At 42.1% G+C, this 18,724-nt stretch overlaps 1 protein-coding gene across 1 annotated transcript in view; it reads right to left on the reverse strand.

The window, feature by feature from the left end:
- Positions 1-18,724, reverse strand: part of DIP2B (disco interacting protein 2 homolog B) — a 181,664-nt gene that overhangs the window by 41,024 nt on the left and 121,916 nt on the right. The window contains exons 6-10 of the mRNA XM_018564543.1: positions 16,223-16,396; positions 13,326-13,445; positions 13,041-13,238; positions 9,269-9,360; positions 2,313-2,423 (exon numbers count right to left, since the gene is read on the reverse strand). Of these exons, the coding sequence (XP_018420045.1) occupies positions 2,313-2,423; positions 9,269-9,360; positions 13,041-13,238; positions 13,326-13,445; positions 16,223-16,396 (695 nt within the window). The remainder of the gene's footprint in view (positions 1-2,312; positions 2,424-9,268; positions 9,361-13,040; positions 13,239-13,325; positions 13,446-16,222; positions 16,397-18,724) is intronic.

Consider the following 18,724-nt stretch of genomic DNA (forward strand, 5'->3'; position numbering starts at 1 on the left):
GTTTATTTGCCTATCATTTCCTGTGATTACATTCCATGAACCGGATATGCAGAGAAAAGATGATGGAACATTGTAAAAACTAACTAAAAAGTCAGCTCTCCAGAAAGAAAAAAAAGAAGTTTGTAAAAAATAAAAATATACTTAAAGTAAGCTAGAGAAGTCACCAACCACTAAGTGCATTAATTGTCACTTGACAAGGTTATGATTGCAATTGAAAATTCATGTTCTGAAGAGTAGACAAAGCGTCTTTGGAAGACAAAGATGGGACAAATCACCGAATAAACATGTATGATCTGGAAAGATTAGACAATACTGTTCTAGAGCTCACCAACTAGAATAGCTGAAAGTGTATATTCAGACAAAAATTGTTGGTGTTTTTTTGGATAGAGTACGGAAGGATTACAACCTGTGAGGGGTTTTACTTCTATTCAGGGCTCGGTTACAGAGATTCCCCCCCCCCACCCCCACTTACTATCATGGTGACAACATTTTCAACTAAACAGGAAGAGAGAGAAAATCTTGAACAGTAGAAGAGGCAGACTTTTTTTTTTTAGCGGGGGAAGGCTAGAACCCCCTTCATCTTTTTATTGCTGTCAGTGTTGCAGACTTTCTGTCTGATGAAACCGGTGTCACTGTGACAGTAAGTAAAGGCAAATCTCTTTAAAAAATTCCAGAATCCCAGCAAAAATAAAATAAGTGTTCTGATCCTTCCTGGCGCTAATCAAAAACAAATAAAAGGTTTTGCCTGGACATACCCTTCAACTCACATTTAAGGTGATGAGAGATGACAATTTTGTGAACTACATCCGACACCTAAATAAACACTACCGAATGTGATGCTAATGGATGTGTGGGTGTCTTGTCACAAAGTAGTGTGAGCGTTAATCACAGGACAAATAAACTTTTCCTATTTTGGCACATTATAGTAACTTGAAACTCTGGTTTGATGCAATATATAGTGTCTTCCATGAAAAATAATCAGATGCCTAAAAATATTTTGGCAAATCCAGGCCTGCAATAAATTGGCAAGCACATAGAATGATCACACCTTCCAAGTGATGGCCGAGTGCCACTACCCCCTATTGCAGTAACTCCCAACTTCCTGAGCCGATGCCCTCAGCACTTGCATCGTTAAAGGTATATGTCCTCTTTGTGTTGAAAAAAGGGTGACTGAAGATTGCAAAAACATTTCCAGCAGCAGATAATTGAATCATCTTTCTGTACTTTGTTAGTTTTATGTATGCGTATAAAACAAAGGCACAGACGTTAGTGTCACAGATTCTACATTCTCTGTAATGTCAAGTAAATGAAGAACTGCAGCAAGTGTGAAACCCATCATAATGGTCAAAACAAAATAGTGGAAGATATGATATGTAGAAGATGCTTCAGCCTACCAATGTTCAGCAAAGTTAAACACCAGTTGGACTGATGTAATGCATATATAAACACATATAAACACATAGATAGTAAATAACCATTGAAAGTGACCAATAAAATGTTGAGTCAGTCAAAAAATTATTTTAATATAGGCCATGACAGTGCCCTTATGCCGCAAAACCTGAAAATGTGTTAATAAATTGATTTATCCAATATGCAACCAATACCTTGTTCCTACTGGAGACATCATCTGCTCAACTTACCCCACTTAACTTCCTGAAGATTGTGAGCCCACAGGATAGATGAACAAAGCAGCGTAAGTCTGGATCAGACCTTGCTAGGCTTCAGAGGGCAGCTTAAATGGCCTGTACATATTATGATTAGAAGGATACCACTGGAGCTGTTCATATCCACCCCTGAACAGGGCTAGAGGGCTGGCATATAACACCCAAGATGAATTATGTATCTAAGTTAGCACTGAAATGCTTTGGATATTCCCTAACAGTATGTCTATGGTAACAAATAAATCATCTAAATTGACATGGTCAGTCACCTGACTCTGTAACCTCTAATAGGACCAAAGGAATTTAAATGAGAGCATATAAATAGATATATATTGTTTTAAAACCATCTTGTTAGCTTTTTAGTGCATAAAATACTGTGCATGTTTGTAATAATTTCTGGGTGCACTTAGCTTTATAGTAATAAAAAGGTTCAGACTAGATTATATTGCCAATTATTCAGGAAAATTACATGAACATAAATAATGAATGAATTTCCTCTGTTTTCATGCCATTCATTATTGTGCTGGAATTACATCTTAGGTACAATTACTGGCAAAACGTAAATGGCCAGGAGATGGCTGCTTTGTAATGGCCATCAAGTGACTGATGGCCTGACAGCCTGTCCAGCATAACTCCACATTTTATCGTTACCTTTCTTGTAAGAGGTACCTCAATCGGCACTGGGATAACTTCTGCCAGGAGACAGCCATAAAATGCTACCATAAACATGACTGGATCATTATTGGGATAAACCAGGGCAACCTGAAAGAAAAGCATTGTGTAATATTAATATTCAGACAAAGTAGGTTTTAAAATGCATATACAAAAGTGTTACTAAAATTCCAGCATTACTTCTTCTAATGAAAGATACAGCTATACATTGCATTCTAATTTCCTGGACACAAATGGTAATGTACAGGCTGACTTAAATTTCAAAGTCAAAGCTTTATGCAATCTAACTGCAGACCTTATATAGAGACTTGTTTGTACTTAGTTCTTTTAAATAAATGGCTGTAGAAAAACACTGAAGACAAGACCAAACGCAATGCAACAGCACAGGATTGCACTTAGTGCTTTATAACCCAAAGTGTCCCAAAATGACCAGGCACCCACCATCCCAGGGAATAATTATACCTTAAAGCAGGAAATGGGGTGTATAGAAAGCTCAAATGTAAACCAAAGCATGTCCATTTTGACAACTCTATTCGATGCCATTACCAACACCAGTTATCTTTAACCACACCAAATGTTCAATAAATTGTTACCGACTACTGAGCATTTATACTCTTCCAGTGTTTTTTCCCATCAGATTACAGTTACATCACTCTCCTAATTGCAGAAAAAAAAAAACTTAGCCCTCGTTCACACCTGAACGTTTTGTAGCGCGTTCTACGCTCGACGAACGCTCTACAAAACGCTCAAAAATATAAATCCCATTGTATTCAATGGTCTCGTTCCCTCCTTGGCGCTACAAAACGGCCCACGCCTGAAAAAGTACATGTACTACTTTGGGCCGTTTTGTTGAGCGTTTCCATTGGGATACAGCCAAGTAGCCTTCGGAAACGTGCGTTTGTCGCGCAACTTTTTTACAGCGAATCGCGGTAAAAAACCGCGCGACAGACGCGCATATGCAATACGCCTAGCTATGAAAGGGGTCACTGAGCGTTAAAGAGAAGTTCACACACCTTCAGAAAGCTCTAATATCTTACTTTTACGAGGAAATCTCTAGCCATATTGACAGGAAAAGCTTTCACAATTCCAGATAGTGCAGAACCTTTTCCTGCCTCTTGCACATTCCTACTAATCATAGTGATGGGCCAACAGCAATGTGTGAGGGTGGGAAGTTGCAGAAGGCAGAATGACCTATAATTTGGCTTATAAAAGCAGCGTATAGAGGCAGCTACAGGTATGTGCACCTCAAGGTTCTGCACTATATACCTGCTGTAGTGTGTTTTTCATTGCCAAAGGATTCACAACAACGTTTGCATTTTATAAAAGACCTATGCAACGCAGGCGCATTGTGAAGTAAATAGGGACCTAAGAACTCCCATGTGTGCAGAACCTAAGAAAATACAACAAAATGAAGCACATGATATACCCAGATTGCTTTAAAAGTGTCAGCCCACTCAAAACTGTTATCAGTTTTTGGTAGAAGGAATGAAACCACTTAAATGCGTCCTATACTTCTTTAGTAAATGGTAAAATCCATGCTTGAGGTCCTAGATCTGCATAGCGGGCCAACTCTCCATGCTGGATTTTCAACTTCCTTTTTATCAGGCAGAATACAACAAGGAGTGGGAACAAATCAAAAAACATGAGATCCAGATAAACTAAAGTGTGCAGGAACAGTGCCTGGAATGATGGAAGGGAGATTTTTTTTACCTCAAGAAATAAAAGAAGCTAAGGGGTGACTCAGCACACCATGCTTCAACTTTAGCTGAATTCCACTTCTGGGTGGACTGACCCTTTAAGTATACAATGGGTAATACAAGTCACTCTCTAGAAATATTTTAGAAAAAGAAGATACTCATCCCATGGATGCACATGGTCAGCCAGTAATAGGATAAGAAGGTAGACACAAAGAAAATACAGTTATCACTGAAAACATAGTAAGAGAGAAGCAAAGGAAAGCCTAATGTAAAGAAAGCTTGAAGAATGTTGAATTAAAAAAATGATCTGCAATCTTTATTCGATTGTCTCATGCCAGTTTTGGGATTTTACTTTTCTTTAGCAGTGGGGAAGACAAAGTGGAATGCATCCTTAAGCAATCAATACAATTGGGTTTCATGATGAATTACAGCAGACCAGGAGGTTGGAAAATATGGTTTGGTCAGAATATAAGCACACAGTAGTGAAGAAAAAAGTAGCAAAGTCATGCTACAATTACAGCCAGTGCAATGGTGTCACAGCTGGTACAGTGATATGAAAGTTAAAGATGGGTAAGAGATCCATACTGCTGTCACACAGTGAACTAGCACAATGCTGCTATGCAGGTGGCAGGGGCAATGCTGCTATGCTGGTGGCAAACATGATGCTGTTACACCAGTGGCAGATACAAAGCTGCTAGCAGCAGTGGCAGACATGATGTGAACACAGTGCTGCTACATTGGTGGAAGACACGATCCTGCCATTTAGGTGGTTGATGCAATGTCAGTGGCAGACACAATGCTTTTCCAAGGGTGGAGGAAACAAAGCAGCTCCAAACATGGCAGGCAGAGTAATGTATTTGTCTAGCAGTGTGCACTGTTGTCCATGAAGTGATTCATAATAAAAGCATGATTTCGAAATTTAGTTCAGCACTACTGATTTAATGTTAGCAGAATGACCATGTATATAAAAGCAAGACACAAAAACTAATCAAAATAATGAATGTAGATGGTAATAAACTAATCATCTGGCATTAAGAGTGGGAAAAAAAAGACATCCAAAAAGCCATGCACATACAATTCACTTATTAGTGAAATCATGTCTGTAAAACCTGTTTGCCATTATACTGCTGGAAAACTTTGTTGTTTCTACAAGCTCATCACATGCATCTTAAACAATAATTAAACAAGCCTGTAGATGAACCGTTCAGTCTAATTAGGCACACAGCTGGAGAATAGTAATCACTTAAATCATTTTTAATATCATGACATATTGGAACATAGCAATGAGACGCTCTCTTCATTCCTAACTGGAAATTAGTGAGATTATAAATTAAATATATATTCTCAGAAGACTGCATTTGTACAGCTAAACATTTAAGTAAACCTGTCACAGCCCTAGGCAATTTAAGATGAGTATATGATGACAAAATTGCACTTAAGCAGGCTGCCTTCAATGAAAACCACATGTTAAGATTATCGTTATATCCAGAGATAAAGGCAACTGAAGTTACATGCAAATCTACACTCTCTCTCCCTGTTGGTGAATGACATTGCCCATCACATTAAATAACCAATAGGGATGATTGAACTAGGGAGGGGGTGGTGCTAAGCTTAATCAGGACAGAAAAATTGAAATCCGCTTATAGCTTCAGGTGGATCTACTGATCATTTTGATATGTGGTTTTTTATTGGAGGTAACCTTTGCCAATGTATTTTTACATCATAAACTCAGTTTGTGTTGCTCTGGTTGCCATAGCTTTAAACAGTGAGGCAGACTAATTACAAAAGATAAAAGAAAAGCCAAGCAAAAAATGAGGACAATTCCACTTCCATTCCAGTGCGATTGTATTTAAAGCTCTGTAAAAGATCTTTCAAAAGCTATTACAAACATTTTTATTGAAACTCCTGAATATTACGAATAAGGTGGAAAAAAAATCACTAAGGTAGCCAATAACAGTCTGATCCATCAGTCAGATGTTTAGTGGTAGCCCTCAGAAGTGATAAGGAGCACTAGAGCAACTACTATGGCACACAGAGATTATATAACATGTTAAAGTGGTATACATTGTGCTCTGTTTGGTGAATCCCAGCTCTACAGAGGATCGGCCGATACCAACATGTAACAATGAAAAGATCTCCTGGCTATCCATATGTCACAGTTAACTCTCTTTCTGCCGTTCAGTCTGATACCTAGATCCCTAAAAATAAATGAACTGTATATCTATCAGAAGGATTACTTTTGTTCTCAAAGAAAACATGTTCTGAGAGATACATAGAGGTTGAAAATGCTAGTAGGAAGGCTGTCAATTGTTCCTGTTCCCCGAGTCATTGAAAGTGAACTAGTATGCAGATAAGGACTTGTGACTTTTCTCCAGCTTTACTCAACTGCATACTTGTTCTGGGTAATAAAGCCAAAGGGCAAGTGAGAACTATCCCCCCACAGACCAGCAGTATTCATTTGAGGAGTTTCTACATGTAGCAGCTTATGCACATGGGCGCAAATACAGGCTTATAGGCATACAGTGTAAATTATGCCTGTATTTCCGGCACACAGGGTCCCCAGCGGCATTTTTCTGTCCATAGGAATATAAGGGCAGAAAACGGTGTACATGAGTATATATGCAGATCCTCCATTACCGGGATTTACATATGCACAAATTAAGTTCTTGAACACAGAAGCTACTCGTTCGGGAAATTGCCCCTGTGCACAGCCATGTGTAAATGCCGGAGGGAGTTTACAAGCATACAACTGCGTAGAGCATTTTCTGTCCATACATACCTATAGACAAACAAATGCAGCAGTAGAGGCTCCCAGGCTCCACAAATACAGGCGTATTTTACGCTGTATGCCTATACCTCTCGATCTGTCCCTGTGTGCATGAACTCTCAACCATCAGGAATGAAGTCAGAAGACACGGCTCTGCTTGAGCTGCCCGTTCAGTAAACACTCAAGAAAAACTAAACATACTATAGGGGGCTAAATTACAGACAGCTAACGTGTGAAACACTGCCTGGGGACAGTCATTGTTATACAGAAAGAATTTTCATTTTGGCATACAGAACTTGTAAGGAATAGAACATTTAATGGGCAGTTAGTGAAGTTAAGCTCAGTCCCTTTCATTTGAGCCCTGATTATACCCCTTCTCTAAAGGTGCCCATACACCTTACAACCCTTGCAAGACTTCTGTCTTGCGAGGGTTGAAAAGTAATTAAAAAAAACGTACAATCTGCCCATCTTGGACAGGCAGATCATACTTGCGATCATCGCAAGCCCGCCCCCTGCGGGTTTCCGATGACTGCAATGCTAAACGGGCAGTGGGCCCGTTCGGCAGCTATCTCTCGATCATGCTAAAAACCAGCCGAAAATCGTACGATTCTCGGCTGGTTTTCCAACATGCTCAAAATACAGTAGAAACGGATACTAGATACTCGTACAGTAGAAACGGTTGCACGCCTTCCATACATTGCACTATCATACGATCGCGGGATTTCCTGCGATTCTTGTACGATAATCGTGCAGTGTATGGGCACCTTACGGCTGGGTTCACACCTGGGCGTACCGTAGGCGCGTTTTTTCTGCTCGTTTTTTTTTTTCCAGTGAAACGTGCGTTTTTATACCTCCCTGGCAGTATGATTTATTTTATTTTTTTCCCTTTATTTTCTCTTTTTTGGGGGGTTTTTAATTTTTTTAATTTTTAAACTTCCCACCGGTTCCGCCCCCCTGCGACGCGGCCGCTTGCAAGGGACGGATCCCGGAAGTCGGCAGCGGCTGGAGGACACAGCGAGGATCGCAGACAAGGTAAGTCCTACGCTGTATTCCCGAGTGTGGCTCGGGGTTACCGCTTTGTTAACCCCGGGCCACACTCGGGAATAACAATGGATACGCGCTGAAAAACGCCCCAAAGTGCTATTTGTTTGGGCGTGGGGTGTTTTTCAGCACGTTTCCAAGGGCTGAAATACGCCCAGGTGGGAACCATGCCCATAGTAGATTATGGGATTTCCCTTGCTGAGCGTTTTTCAGCGCTTCGATCAGCGCTGAAAAACGCCCAGGTGTGAACCAGGCCGAACTGCTTAGCAGAGGCGTGTCCAACACAACCACTAAATACAAGCTAGATTTTATTCAGCTGCTGAATTGTTGGGGAACAGTGATTGCAGCCAATAAACTGCAGTGTGGCCAGCTTAAAGCGGAACTTTACCCAAATCTTTAAAAAATTAACAAACACACCCTTAGAAATGTTTAGTAATGACAATCTACAAACACATACTTCTAGATAATTGCCGGCTTTGTATTCTTTGCATACATTATTTCTATTTAATTTCCCAGTCTTCTGGGCCATGTTTACTAAGGGCAGATTACTAGCTCTCCATTTACTTTCTGGATTTCTAGGACATGTGACCATGTACATCATCTCAGGGAGGAAAATGCCTTTCCATGAGATCTGAGATTACAGAAGAGATTTCCCAGCAATGGTCTGCTGATGTAACCTTCCCAGGATGCAACACTTTGGCACAATACATAATTTGTGCCAGAACTGGACCAGGAAGTAGATTAACTCTATTTGTAAGCAAATGAAAAACATGTTTGTTTAACTAATAAATGTAAGAGGATTTCAAATCAGCATGCAGAGCTGCATGCTGCTGTGATTTTTAGTCAAAGGGGTAAGGGCCTGTTCACACGACGTCCGTTTTCTGTGCTGACCTGATCCGTACGCTCCTGCACTAAAAATGCATCCCAATGTATCCCTATGTGTTTTATGGGCTACAGTTCTCACGTGCGCCCAGGTTACGACAGAAAAAATACTGCATGTCACATTTTGTGGGGTCAGGAAACAGTCCGGAAAGGCAAAACGTGTCAAAAACGCGTCAAACACGCACTGCAGCTAACATACTGACAGCCCCTCGGAACGCACCAAAAACACATAGCACCGCGTCTGTAGTTCCGCACCTGATCCGGACCTGAAACTCATGTGAACAGGCCCTAAGAGAGGATTTTCATTGCACTTCCTGTAGTGTCTCCAGTACAGAAATGAAGGTAAATCTTCCCAGTGGGACACGGCGCTTTCTTACCTTATACCTCTTCATAGACATGAATCAACAATAAAGAAAAATTTAACTGTAGCTTTTGTCAGAACACAAGTTAGAGAATCAGCACAAAGCAAGTAAAATCAAGACTGAATGAGGAAAACAAACAACAATGAAAACACACATCTATATTATTGAACTAAAATGTGACATTACCCTGTCGCCTGGTTTTAGCCCTTGTTCATTTTTGGTTCCCAGTTTGTTGAGTAGAGTGTATGCCAACCTCACACTTCTGGTCCACAGCTTGCCTGAAACATAAGAATTGTCACAATTACAGTTCAAGTGCAAAAATGCTTACAGCCACTCAGCTTTTTATTACTACCAGTAGTGTGTGTGTGTGTGTGTGTGTGTGTGTGTGTGTGTGTGTGTTTGGAGAACTTTCTGCACAGGTAATGAGAAGAAATCTCTCCAATTTTCACTAAAGTGAGGAAGGGTTAGAACTTCAAACAATGTTTTTATTCCCATCTGTGCTCTCCTGTCCCAGTGACAACTGCAACATATATCTTGTAAGGGCACCAAAGAACCAGATGTGGGGAAAATCTCCCCAATGGGTTCAAAGACAACAAAGTAAGAAAAAAAACATTTTAACACGTCTTCACTCTATCCAAAATTTTCAAGTAAGTTCAAGTTGGTACATAGCATGGGAACTCCATGTAATCTTCAATGAATTAAACTCCAATTAAAGATGAATCAAAGTCAAAATGTTTTTAACCTAATTCTAATGCTGATTAAATTACTTACAATTGATGCTGCTCCTTGACGTTAAAAAGTTTTAGTTTCCTGCATAATCAGCTAGTCCCCTGAGAACTGGCCCCGATATCCTGTTTTAGGGTCCTATAGAGCCACCCTTGTGTGTGCTAGTAAGCTGTGTGTGTCTCGGCAAACAAAAGCAAACATACACAGCATGACAAGACACTGCACTCCCTCCTCCCCACTCCTGTCTCCAAGCTAGTAGATGAACAGTTGTTGGAGACTCTGCTGCCCCTTGTGATCATACAGGAAGTTCAAGGAAGTGAAGCTGAGAGAGTTGGAGCCAGCTGTCAGATGTTCAGAAACATGATTACTTTAAGTGCTTGGGCAAACATTTTAAGAAAATTGAGAGTTTAATACTACTTTGACCATATTGAGCACATGGGGTTTGGGGGATTGAAGGGGGGGTCAAGAGATGGCCAAGTAGTGAATTATAATAACAATTCAACCTCACACTCTCCGTTTTAAAACTACTAAGTTTGGGAGTTTGGGGATTTAACTGAAAGATGGTAGCACTGTAATTTGTATTAGGAGAGATTTACCTCCTTGGAAGCTTTTTTATCATTTAAGTTTGTGAGTATATTTTCTTATATCAAACTTCATATGATTTTACATAGTACACTATGGAGTGTCCTGCTTTGTCTCCATGTGCTAAAGTTTGCTGATAACGATCAGAGAGCACACCATTTATTGATTAATAACAGTGAAGGCTCCATCGAGGATTATTTAATGTACTAGTTCAATTGAACAAAAGGAATAAAAACAAGTCACACAGCACATAAATATCTCTTGGATAAAATGCCCTGTCACAGAATAATGCTAACTAAAGAAATCCCCTTGTTTCAGACAATACCAACTCTTTAGTTCTGCTATTAATTCTATTGCTAACTGAACCTACAACCTTTTATCCTATTACAGCCAAGGAAGGTGCCATCTTAGCCTCTACTTAGAATGCAGTGGCCATGGTGCTGCACATGTGATCAGCTATGACACCAGCCATTTGAGGGCATAAAAGTTTGGTTGAGAGCTGAAATAGGCACACTGGCAACCTTGACAGTAACTATTTTGGGGACATTAAATTGGTGGGTAAAGTGCTTTTTTAAGGAAGCGCAAAAACTCCATTTTCTTTCTTGCTCCTTGAGGGATATAGGATTCAGAGACATTTGGCATATCATTGTTACAAAAGCAGTCCAACTGAGGGGTTGGCAACACAGCAAACAAAATGCTACTATAAAACAGAAAAAAACTGGGCACTGCCTTCAGCGCAAAATGCTGCCTGAAAGATTTTATACCAAAATCTGGCATCTGATTATGCTTAAACATCCACCTGGTGAAACTTGGGGAATGTGTGAACAGAAGATTAGATGGAAGCCTTGGAAATCTGTGAAACAGTTGTCTGCTGCCAAAAAGCCCAGGAGGTACTCACAGACCTTGTAAATTGTGTTTTGACAATAAAGGATTGAACTTAATCTTTGGGACCATAGGTTTGAACAATAATCGGTCTGAGCCACCAAGAAATGGTGGAGCAATAAGCTGGTTCTTCTTTGTGGGGACCATCTGGGATGACAAAGGAGAGTCCTAAATAAAAGGGTTGCAAGGTAAGACTTGTATAGTAGGAACTACATCTAGACAATGACGGGAAATTTCCTTCAGATGTACTAGAGTATGAGAGAGGGAGGGAAGTATGTTCTGCTTGAGGTGAAAGGCTGAAATCACCTTAAGGAAAAACTAGGGGATGCACCGATACTAGTATTGGTATTGAGTATTTGGGCAAGTGCTCATACTCGCCCAAATGCTCCCGATATCGAAACTTCCGGTATTAGGAAGCCAGGTGGCGAGTCATTACACACTGCCCAGCTTCCTGATTGGCCGGGAAGCCGGCTCCATGTTCTCTTGTCATCAGGGACTTCCGGTATCGGACAGTCCCGAAAAAAAAAATATCGGTACTCGTGCTCGATATCAAAAAACCGGTATCGGTGCATCCCTAGAAGAAACAGATTCTGGGCCTCAAAAATACCTGGTCTCTATGCAAGACCACAGAAGGTTCTTTTTAAGTCAAGGCTGCCAGTTCGCACACATGCCTCACAGCAAGGATGGCGGCAAAGAAAACAATCTTGTAAGTGTAGAAAGAGTAAAATGCCTAAAATGTTGAAAGGGCAATTTCTGAAGTGCTGAAAGAACCACATTCAAATCCCACAGAGAGGGGTGATCATGCAGGAGGCAGAGGGGGCACCCTGTACAAATGTCTTAAAGAATGGAGGGCTAGAGATCTCTGGAACAAGACCGCAAAATGCTGGTACAGATCTAAATTTAAAAAGGTAAATTTAAAAAAAGATACACCATACACAATAATTCCTGAGATAAAAGTTTATTTTATGTCTCATGTGTGATGGTAGATCTTCCGGGAATTGGACTTTTAGTACTTTTGTAGTAAACAACTCCCAGAATACGGCTCAGGAGGGGGCCACCCTAACTGAGTTAAGGAAGACTCTGAGGAATGTAGAGACTGTCAGTGCCAGGTTTTTAAGAGAGAGCACTATAGGTGTCCCTGGAACTGTTAGCTGGAGGGATCCAATAAGATTGCTCCCCTTGTGTTTGGAATCCGACATGTTGAACTACTTGGCAGGGACAGCTTTGCTCAGAATACAAGGTAAAACCATAAGTACTTCCGAACCGACTGTTAAAAGCAAGAGAGGATCAATGGCCAGACTAATTGTCCTTGTAGGTGGCAGCAAGGTCTAATTCAAGTGAAACCATGTGGGCACAGTAGCAGGAATGTGCTACCTCCCGCTGAATGGTGGGAAAAGAGTGCATATGTGCGAGACACTCCACCTAATGATGCAGCATTGAATTCCTCAGCATTTTAACCCTTTCTGTGAAAACCAGCACATAAAAGGGGATAGTAATGGTGTCCAATCGTTCTAATAAAAGAAGTAACTCCCAATGCTCAGCTCACAGGGCTTACTCACAAATGAGTCTTCCGGGCCAGGCTATACCACCGCAGTTGGGCACATTATATACAGATCCCACAATCATAAAGTCCAACAGTGCCCAGGTACAGCCCCTTATAAATGTTCATTTGTAAAACAAAGTGTCTATCTAACAATCGTAGAAACGGTTTAAGAAAATAATATATCATTACTAAAATATATTACTGTTTCCTTTCATCTTTGCTTACCATACGTTAGTGTGTAGACAGGTTTCCCCGTCGCATCCAGAGCTGAGAGACAGTAACATTTAGCTTGCGTTGTGCCCCACCGTTGCAAGGCAGCTTCAATGGATGGAGGCCAATTACACACCACTCCTAGAGGCTCTCCCTTCACCGGAGTCATCTGACGACCTTCTGGTTTTGGTTGGTTGGGGTCTGGCCTGGGAACTGTGAAAAAAATACATCTCAAGCTTTAACTCATGGCACAAAACAAAATACTATGTTCAGGCATTCCATATCAGAGATTCAAGTTACCTTCAACAATCTCTTCAAAATCATCCACGAAAAACTCTTTCAATGGTGGTCTTTTTGGTCGCTTTAACGTATTAAGTAACTGTTGGATTTTTGTGGACACACGACTGCTGACAGCAACACCTGCAATAACAAAATGTAGGAATGTTATATCTGGGCTAACAACATAGATGAAATGTATGCAGTGCAGATAGACTGCTGGGCACCATTTATACAAGTGTCCAAAAGAACTGCCTGCATTGCTCCAAGCAACCGACCATTTCCTTTATCCTTGTATTTTCTCACAATGTACTAACAAGACAAGCGTGAAAATAAGAATCTACGGATTGTCTAAAATTCCTTGAATTTCCTTACAGATCAAGTCGCTGATACACCAATTGCAAAAATACACGTAAGTCTTTTTATGTACTGGTCCCTTATCTTCTGTTGGAGTATCGCTTCGGGTCATAATACACAGCTAAGGCGTCTATAGAGTAAGGCTTGGGTCAGTATGGCCATACAGGTTATGGTGAGAAGGCACTGCAGTTTGAAATAAATGGCTCTATAATATTATGCTATATTTGAACTGTACACCAGAGGGTCTGGATGTGCATCTGGCCAAAGGGGCATAAAGCAATGATCTGCATGACTCTGCCAAATGTCTTGCAATGAGCAATAATCCTTTTATTTTTAGCATATGTGATGGAATGGGACGTGAATACTTTCTGTTCTAAGAACACTTTACTGTGGTATGCAATGATTAGAGTATGGTCTTTATGATTGCTTTATTCTCCCTTCCTGGCCTTGCTTTATTCTCATCATAACCTATATGGTTATACTTATCTACAAACTAATGCTACTGTGACACTGAAATAACCAGATTCTGCATACTGACACTGCAGCAGTCAATTGAAAGAAGGCATCATCTAATGCACAAAAAAGGGAGAAAGGAAGCGCCACGACCAGGGAAATAAATTGTTGTGGACCAATCGATGAAGCCTGGTTGGTTATTGGAGTGGTCCGACTGGCTTGACAGTGATGTGGAAGCGATAAGGTGCGGTCCTTCCTGGTTTGGGTGGTAGGGGGTCAGCGGGAACACAAATGGAGAACGATGGAGAAGTGAGAAATCACATACAATAGAATCAAGGTGTGGAGTGTAGAGACTCGTTTGGTAAGGGCAGATGTAATGTCAGCGGCGAAGGTGATGGTGGAAATCCAGAGGTCCTGTGTAGTAGGATGACTTGGTGCGAGGTTTATCGGTCTATAAGGAGGAGGTGTCCATATGAAGCCGTGATGTAGTAATGGCTGAGGAGAACAACCGTCGTCCTGTGCTTATTTATGTGTGCCAAGGGCTAATGGCAGCTGGGGAACCTATTCCTAAATAGGAACAACCATTACTGCTGGCATGGAAAAAGCTTGGCTGGGGAAATGGATGTGAAGGCTGACACACAGCTGTTGGACCATGAGAGGGCAAGGAGGGAGCTGGAGGGTGGAGGTGTGTTTGTTATGAGAGAACGCATGCCGCCGGGCAGGGAGCAATCGGCTCTGGCGGCGTGTGTGTCTCTTGTCTGACAGGAGATTGGAGGGCGCCTGTCTCTGTGGGGCAGAGGAAGTGGGGAGAACAGCTGTGCTCCCCACTTCCTCGTGAGGGACGAGGGAGGGGTTAAGTGGAGACGCCGCCGCTCACGGGCACGGGTCCAGCCCGGTGTCGGAGCGGTTTGTCAATGGAGGCCAGCAGGAGAGGGCGCAGGCGGCTAAGTGTTTCGAAGCTAAACGCTTCTTTATCAAGCCGGGTAAGCAGGGGGATTGAGCTAGCGTGAAAAAGTTTTTAAACAAGACGGCGGTGGGCGGGGCCGAAGACGAGGGCGGTGTAAAGGGAAGTGATTGTCATGTGGTGTGGGATGGTCTGGGAATCAGAGTGAGGGAACGTGAAGGCATGTTAAGGGATAAAGGGGTAATGTGGCCAAATTAGATGTTAATGAGAAGATATGTGTAAGGAAGACATTAAAGTGCCAACCTCTTGCAGAGTGAGAAACGGGGAAAACCATCTGTAGATGTACATGTTGTATCCACACATATGAAAACATATATAAAAACATACAAGAGCATTGGCATGTCCATATCCATGTATATGTCGTAGCATATAACATGCGTGAATGTATATGTATATCCAAACATATGAAAACACATAAGAGCATCAACATACATATGTGGGGGAGGGGAATGGAGGAGAATATTGTTTTGGGATGTTGATGAGGTGGGGAAGTCTCAAAAAGGCTTGTTTTGGTAATAGGGTGCGGGAAGGGTTTCATGGAGGGGATTGATGAATGTTCCAGCTGACCCCCTACCACCCAAACTGGGAAGGACCGCACCTGATCGCTTCCACATCACCGTCAAGTCAGTCGGACCACTCCAATAACCAACCAGGCTTCATCGATTGGTCCACAACAATTCCTTTCCCTGGTCATGGTGCTTCCTTTCTCCCTTTTTTGTTCTATGATTACACGTGTCGGACACCGCGGTATGTACTATCAGGAAGCTTCACACCACCTTCACCCCTTGTCCACACATACATTTGTGTGTGTGAACACCCTCGACAGAGCACTGGATATCTGGACTGCCCCTACAATTTTTTCATCATCTAATGCACTCTTGTAATGCTGCTGGTTGGTTATGCTGTACCCTAATTTGGCTTTGGACAGGATAGGACTAGATACAGCAGTGAAGATTTACTTGTCAGAAAGTAAACTGCTTTACATAGCAGCCCTATGTTTTTGGACATTCGCCCCAATATGATTTCATAGTTCCCACTATAATTAGTCCTTTCTAGGCAGGATACTTGAATCTAATAGTGTGTCCAAGACTTAACTCTATTACAAAGACTGGATAGAATATAGTATACAAAGCAGAAGACCTCTTACCATCTGCAGTGTCCATTAGACTAGACCTTCGCCCTCCTTTGTGCATCCCTTTTACAGGCCCAGCGGGAGGCAGGTCAATATTTGCTGGGCGTACAGAGGACAAGGATGAGGAAGAAGAGGAGGATGTAGTGGTATTTGTGGTGCTTGTGACATCGGGAGGAGCCAAGGAACTTTCTGCAAACAAATAATAAAACCACAAATCAATACGCATACGGCCGATGAAAGGGAAAACATAAACCATAAACCACCTGGGTATTTTGGGTGAAGTTTTCTACACAAAACATTTAGAAGAAGAAAAAAGGATTAAACTGTCAGCTATAGTATATGTAAGAGATGTTCATTTCAAAACAGTTTTAACATAGCACCTAAAATAAAACACAATTGATTGTAACAAGGACACGCCTTATGTTCGTTTTGTTCATTGCCATGTACCTGTTGTTACAAGTAATTGTAATGAAACCATAATATATAATACATAGAAAGCATATCTGAATTGTTACTCCACAAAATAAACATTCCAGAACAGGTGGAAACTTTCCACTGCCTCTGTTATTGTCACTTCAAGTTGATACAGAAATATTTAATGAGCATGATAAAATAAAGCACAGACAAAAAAGCGGACAGATAAACCAGGTAAGCTTGTTCCTAATACAGTCATTGATCTAGGTGTCCTAGTGTTGGGAACCTAATATCAGAGAGGACCTCATCTGAAACGTACCTTGTAGGGCAGTGGTTCTCAACCTGTGGGTCGCGACCCAAAAGTGGGTCACAACCCACAGTTGAGGGGGTCCCCACGTGCCTTGTGCTGCTCTAGGTAAGAGACTCCTCAGCCTACTCCTAGCGTGGCAGTGTCAGTTCTCCTAGATGGCGCTGCAGCAGCCGGAGAGGATTAGAGAGAGGGGAGCAGGCAGGAGTGAGGGGAGGCGAGTGCTTGATCACCACAGAGCCCGCACTGGGCACCACAGAGCCAGCAACTGGACGCCAACAGAGAGTCCCACTAGCCACCTGAGAGCCCACACAGATACTAGTATTGGTGCATCCCTAAATTTTACGGTTGGGGTTCACCACAACTTGGCAAATGTTGCCAAGGGGTCCCAGCCCTAGAAAGGTTGAGAACCACTGTTGTAGGGGATGCATTTGATGTTTCAGCCTATTTGGGGCTGTTGAGCACACCTCAATGTGCTTCAATGCATGTGAATACGTACGTTGCAGTGCACAGTGTTCTGGTGCGATTGGGCTTTAAATGTAGGTTGTTGAGTCTACCTAGGTTCAGAATTCTGGTCAGGGAGGCCCTCCTCTCTAAAACAAAGCTTTACCCACCCTGATACGATGTCATAAATAGGGGATCACCATTAGTTTTTACCATGTGGACAGGCCGGTGCAAGGTGTTCAAATACTGTTTTTATCTATAATGATAGTGTGGGTTTGAACATTGTGCCCTATTAGAACAGTATTGAGGTTGTGATTAGAAAAATGTATTACTTTTATACAAGTTTATTGGTAATGTAAATCTATAAGGCCTCAATCACACAGGGCGTGCACACCCGTAAACAGCCGATCCCGGGAGGGACAGGTGCTGCGTGTGACTGCGCGCTGCAGCCTGTTTTTCCCCGTGAAAGGACGTGGCTGTACACTGTCATCCATACGGGTATGGGTGTCCTCACTTCGACGTGGACAGAATGGATCCTGTGCAGTTCGAGTGTCCCTATGACACCGCACAGCCGTGTCCTCCCATAGGGAAGAAGAGGCTGCTACACGCACGATTATGGGCGTGCACGCTGCACGGACATGTACGCCCAGTGTGAATGAGGCCTAAGACTTTTTGCTTTTGTTTTCAATAACACAATGACATAAATGACAGTGTGGAATCCTAAAATGATACATCCCATAGAGAAGGCAAGTCTGAATGCAAGAGTATAGGCCAGGCATCATCTGTTTATTAACAGTAGCTGAACCTTTGCCATCACAGGGGTGGTATATCTTCTTTTAGCACAGCATGTTGTTTTAAGAACTGAAAAAAACTCTGTGGAATGGTCAATATAAGATGCTCAGCTAACTACAGCCCATGTTACAGGCAACAACTCGGCCGTGACAAAATCACTATGCAGGGCAGAAATACTCATCTGTCTGCACTGTTAACTTCCTTGCTGGCTGTGTAAGGCCCCGTTCACATTGAGCGATTTATCGCGCGGTAATTCCCGCGATATTGCGGCTATTTACCGCGCGATATCGCTCTTCAATGCTTTGCAATGGGGCAAAGGGTCCTGCTGTCGCGGGTCGTGTGTCGCTACAGCAGGACCCTTTTTGGAGCGGATTTTGCCGCGCTTCCAGCTTGCTCAATGCAAGCATATCACGCAAAATGCAAATCACGCGACAAACGCGCGATTTGCGAATCGCTCAGTGTGAATGGGGCCTAAGTGAGGAATTGCTCCCTAAGGCCCCATTCACACTGAGCGACCTGAAAATCGCGCGATTTTCAGGTCGCTCAGTGTGAATGGGGCC

Source organism: Nanorana parkeri, unplaced genomic scaffold (assembly GCF_000935625.1).
Source record: "Nanorana parkeri isolate BGI_ZX_2015 unplaced genomic scaffold, ASM93562v1 scaffold758, whole genome shotgun sequence".
Classification (NCBI taxonomy): Eukaryota; Metazoa; Chordata; class Amphibia; order Anura; family Dicroglossidae; genus Nanorana; species Nanorana parkeri.